Genomic DNA, 5,258 nt, shown 5'->3' on the forward strand with positions numbered 1-5,258 from the left:
TATATATATATATATATATATATATATATATATATACGCACACACACACACACACAACACACACACACACGTATATATATATATATATATACTCAAGCGACGGAGAAATAGCCTACTGAGCAACTGTCAAGACGGCCGAAACAATGAACCATATATATACACATACACATCATCGGTTTTAACCCGCTCGATATCGGTCCGCCGGACAAAGTCACTCACAGATACACGCACGAAGTCCACACCTCACATACTTCCAATAGCTACATTACACATAAACTTACCGAGCGTTCGATCTTCTCGAAAAAAAATTAAACAATCTCTTTTTTGATAGGGTCGATATATCCTTCTTCTCGATGAGTCGTCTGGTGCCTCCAATGTCGCGGGCAACAAGCTTTGTCAAGGGCACATAGTCGTCCGCACCTGTTCCAAACGCATTTGGTCTCTTGTTCGTCTTCGATGTGCGCCTCCGTTCGACACGGACCGTCGCTACAAGGAAAGAAGGATGACAAGTATAGCCAGCTTTAGGTACATGGGAATGGTGGGTAATGTAACAGAAATTCGGACTCTCAGCCACAAATGAGGTTCAGTATGAGCCTGGAAATTGATCTATATCAGGATGCCGACCCAGACCACTGTATCTACAGGCGGTCTTATACTGCAGCATAGGGGCTGCAACTTAGAGCGAAACACCACAAACCTGTGAGAAGTATTGCAATAATATAGACTATAGTGCTACATTATAGATCTAGCACTCGAGCGCAACTATCACACCCTAACCGCGACAGAAGCAAGACACAATGGCGGACACGCATATACATCCCTCGCAGTGAACTACAACGACGTTGCTCTGCACCGTACATACCAGCAACGCGAGAGGCGACGCCCGTCGTATCCTCACTCTCACTCCCACTACCAGTCCCAACCCAACTCGCACTGTTCTCTGCTTCTGATTTCGATTGGTCGGGGTCTGACTGGCCAGGGTGCGACGTACTCTTCGCACGCCTAGACGGCTGGGCTCTTGGCCTCTTCCTCCCAATCGCTAGCTCCTGAGTTTCACTGCCTCTGTCCTCTGCCTCAGAGCTTGACTGGTCAGAGTGTGATAAGTTTGACTTGCTACTAGAGGACCGCGTTCTTCTTCGATGGCAACCCATATTCTTGCGAATGTCATTCCCACTGTCCTCTGCCGCAGAGCCTGACTGGCCAGGGGCGGTCAAATTCTTTGTCCTGCTCGTACGTTCAGTTCGGCGTCTTTTCCTCCCAATCTCTTGCACGCTGGGATCACTTCTACTTTCTTCTGCTTGTGAGTCCGACTGGTCAGCGGTTGCCAATTTTGGTTTGTTGCTAGAGGATCGCGTTCGACGTCTTTGCATACCCGATTCCTTGCGATTATCATCCGCACTTTTAACCACTTTTACATCTGACTGGGCAGAGTTTGAAATGTTTCGCGTTCTCCGTCTTAGGACCCCCTTTCCCTTGTGCTTATCATCCCCATTTTCGTCTGTTTCTGAATCTGATCGGCCAGAATTTGAAATGTTTGGCCTACTGCTAGTGGATCGCGTTCGACGTCTTTGCATCCCCTTTTCTTTGCGGCTATCATCCATACTTTCTTCTGCTTCTAAATCTGATTGGCCAGAATTTAAAATGATTGACTTGCTACTAGAGGATCGCGTTCGCCAAATTTGCATCCCCTTTTCCTTGCGGCTATCATCCGCACTTTCCTCTGCTTCTAAATCTGATTGGCCAGAATTTAAAACGTTTGACTTACTACTAGAGGGTCGCGTTCGCCGTCTTTGCATCCCTTTTCCTTGCGGCTATCATCCGCACTTTCCTCTGCTTCTAAATCTGATTGGCCAGAATTTAAAACGTTTGACTTGTTACTGGAGGATCGCGTTCTCCGTCTTTGCATCCCCTTTACCTTGCGGCTATCATCCGCACTTTCCTCTGCTTCTAAATCTGATTGGCCAGAGTTTGAAATGTTCGACATACTGCTAGAGGATCGCGTTCGCCGTCGTTTCATCCCCTTTTCCTTGGTATTGTCATTCCCACTTTTATCTGCTTCTAAATCTGACTGGCCAGATTTTGAGGTGTTCGACTTAATATTGAAGGATCGAATTCTTCGTCTTTGGCTTTCCGTTTCTTTACGAAGACCATCCCCACTGTCGTCTGCTTGTGAGTCTGATTGGCCAGAGTGGGGCGTATTTGGCTTGTTACCAGAGCTTCGCGTTCTCCGCCTTTGCACCCCCCTTTTCTTGCGCCAACCATCCCCACTGTCTTCTGCCTCTGAGTCTGACCGACTCGAGTGTGATTTGTATCTTTTGGTCTTAGCAGGCCGAGTTTTGCGTCTTTTTCTCTTATACGGTAATCCGCGAGAATCACCCTCGCTGTCCTCTACCTCCGAATCTACTTGGGCCACATTCCACCTGTCTCTCGTAACCCTAACCGGCTGGGGCATGGTCCGGTTTCTCTTGCTTTGTTTTCCAAGGTGATCACTTTCATTGTCCTCTTCGTCCGAATCGGACTGGCCTTCATTTGACTTGCTAGTATCAGCCCTAGCAGGCTGGATTCTTTGTTGCTCCTGTGTACCCGCTACTTTTGATGAATTATTCCCTTTATCCGCTGACTCCAAGTTTGCCTGGTTCGATTGTAACTGACTGTCTGCAGCCTTGACAGTTGGGTATCTGCGAAACCTCTCCCTGACAGGTTTCTCGGGAGATTTTTTCTCACTCTGCTCTACCTCTGCGTTTGGCCGGATTCCCTGAGTCATAGAAGAAACGGGTGGCTGCCCACTAGTTCCCCTGTGCTCTGATTCCGAGTCTGATTGGCTAGAGTCCGACATACTCCCCAGTTTACTGAGCAAGCGGGGTTTGCGTTTGTACCCCTTTCGCTTCTTAAACGGACTCGATCTGGCCTGTTGTCCACGGTTTTTCTGAAGGTTGGCAGCTTCGGTTGCGAGCTCGCCAAACTTCTCGGAGAGGATGTCCATGCTGGAGGTGTATGCGTCAGGGAACATTTGACTGCCCAGGAAGCGCAGATACTCGTGTTGCACCTTAAGACTCGCCAATTCGTTTCTGTGTGTAGTAGATGCAATACAATGATTGTTATGTGTATCTGACATTTTACGTATAGATGTTTTCACAGATGGATATGTGTTCGTTTTGTATCCAATGAGATAGGTGACTGGTACGTGAGTATGAGACAAGAGGTTGAGCAGCACACTGATATTCTGACTTGCCGAATTGCGCGTGTAATGACAGCATACGTGTACACCTTCTTGAGTGCGTACATACTGCAATATGTGTCTGTAGATGAGAGAGCCATATTCAATTCGTCGCATTCAGCCTCGTGCAACCGTGTGAAAGTAGGTGTGAGAGCTTCACACCTACATTGGATGGTTTCCGCATTTCAACGAATTCGAACTAAAACTACATCTACGTATCTGCCTCGCTAATATTTTATTGGCTCAAAGATGATTATCAATGGATATAATCTATTCCTGATCTATACCTGCCAGGTACACCCTGTCCCAGTATTGCCGAAACGAAGGTACTTGTCCGAACATCAATCAAGAAGCGTGATACAGCACAGTATGAATTCTAGCGATAACGCCGGGTTGCGAGGAACCACTACACATGAATTACCGTGAATGCGTACTGTACTATGTGTTATGCAAAGTGCTTCAAATGGGTGGGGACTGTGTGGGATGCGAGTGTGTTGTGGCGAATGTTTGCAAATGCCATAAGACTTTTACACTGTGGTACCACCCTTCCACCCGGCCCTCAGTTGCGACGTTGTGGTTCCCGATTGAATCGGTTTAAATGTACACTCGGACACGATGTACACAATCAAATTCATCTATACAAAGAAAGATAAACAACTCCAGCAACCTTATATGTATATAAGTATATAGACACATTCATATAATCACACATGAAATCTGTGGTATTCATGTCCACATTCATGCACAACATACCTTGTCTGGGGAATAGATGTCTGCTTTGCCTTCTGCTGTGCATTCATAGCGCCCATCCAGTTCCTCCACGACCACGGTTCCGTACGCCCACTGGCAACTGTTTCTTTAGCTCTGCAGATAAAATCGTCCAATCCCTTCAGCTTTAATCCGTCATTCTCGGCGTTTTGATCGGTAGTTTCATGATTATCTGCAATTCGATTGGCCGACCCTTGCGATGTGATACCTCCGTCTTTAACGTGCTCGTCGAATTCCCCAATACCGTACACCAATTTCAGTGTAATGCACACAAAAGCCGCCACAATAGTACGTGTGGGATTGGATCGGCCACCCCACCTCCGATGACCCATCGTTATTTGATTAGTCTGTGACTCGGGTATGGTGTATCTGCCCAATGCACGCTTTCTAACCGTAAACCCTTGATAGAAGAGCGACAAGATACGTATCGGGATCGGCGTGAGTGTCTGTAGAGTGTATGTGTGCATAGCTAGCCCCGGCGGCAGTCGAAGATCACGAACCATCCTGAGAAGACGAGAGTTGTGTGTATTGAATTAGGGTTATTGCAATCTCGGGTGTCAGGGTGTGTGCCTGATAAACGCGGGTGAGCGTGATGCGTACATGGAACTCGACCAACGCTTGCTGGAAACGTTTAAAAAAAAAGGTCAGAAAGACAATTTGCAATGCGGCACCAAGAACATCATACTTCGCAAACAGGCCCTGGGTGTTGAAGAAGGGGAAGGGGAAGCGCGAGACGCCATGGTATATGTTGTTGAGTATTACTGTGCACCTGTAATACACTTCGTCTGAACTGGGTATCTTGCGCGGCCGTAGCTTTCTGGACGTGGGATAGTCGTCCAATTTCTTGTATTCCGGGTGCATCCGGTAGGCCGCGAAGTAGGGCAAGGTGCCCAACCGCACCATATCTGTATGCGTTTATATATGGGTGCATGTAATAAACAGCAATGTGTGTATAATGTTTTATTTTTCAGAGTTCTGGTTGCCAAAATCTCATAGCTACTACAGCCACCTGCCGTGCAAGAGTATAGGCTACTATTGGTTTTGGTTAGCTGTACGTGAGCTTAAATCACTTGACTGCACCAAATTGCCATTCCAGTTTAAATAACGATCGAAATCTAATTGGCAAGCTACATCACTGGAGCGCGATAGAAACTGGCTACTTAGGAATTGTGGCACCTAGAGAGATTTGTCAAGAGGTGAACAACCTTTGTGTAACATATACTACATGTTCTACACACACACACACACATACATATATACACATACACACACA

General features: G+C 46.8%; 1 protein-coding gene across 1 annotated transcript in view; it reads right to left on the reverse strand.

Annotated features, from left to right (window-relative positions):
- SARC_04372 (hypothetical protein) overlaps positions 1-4,876 on the reverse strand; it is an 8,462-nt gene extending 3,586 nt beyond the window's left edge. The window contains exons 1-6 of the mRNA XM_014301791.1: positions 4,671-4,876; positions 3,971-4,489; positions 3,260-3,379; positions 1,762-3,068; positions 863-1,726; positions 282-486 (exon numbers count right to left, since the gene is read on the reverse strand). Of these exons, the coding sequence (XP_014157266.1) occupies positions 282-486; positions 863-1,726; positions 1,762-3,068; positions 3,260-3,379; positions 3,971-4,489; positions 4,671-4,846 (3,191 nt within the window). The 5' untranslated portion in view covers positions 4,847-4,876. The remainder of the gene's footprint in view (positions 1-281; positions 487-862; positions 1,727-1,761; positions 3,069-3,259; positions 3,380-3,970; positions 4,490-4,670) is intronic.
- Between the last annotated feature and the right edge of the window lie 382 nt (positions 4,877-5,258).

This window comes from Sphaeroforma arctica, assembly GCF_001186125.1.
Source record: "Sphaeroforma arctica JP610 unplaced genomic scaffold supercont1.243, whole genome shotgun sequence".
NCBI classification, from domain to species: Eukaryota; class Ichthyosporea; order Ichthyophonida; genus Sphaeroforma; species Sphaeroforma arctica.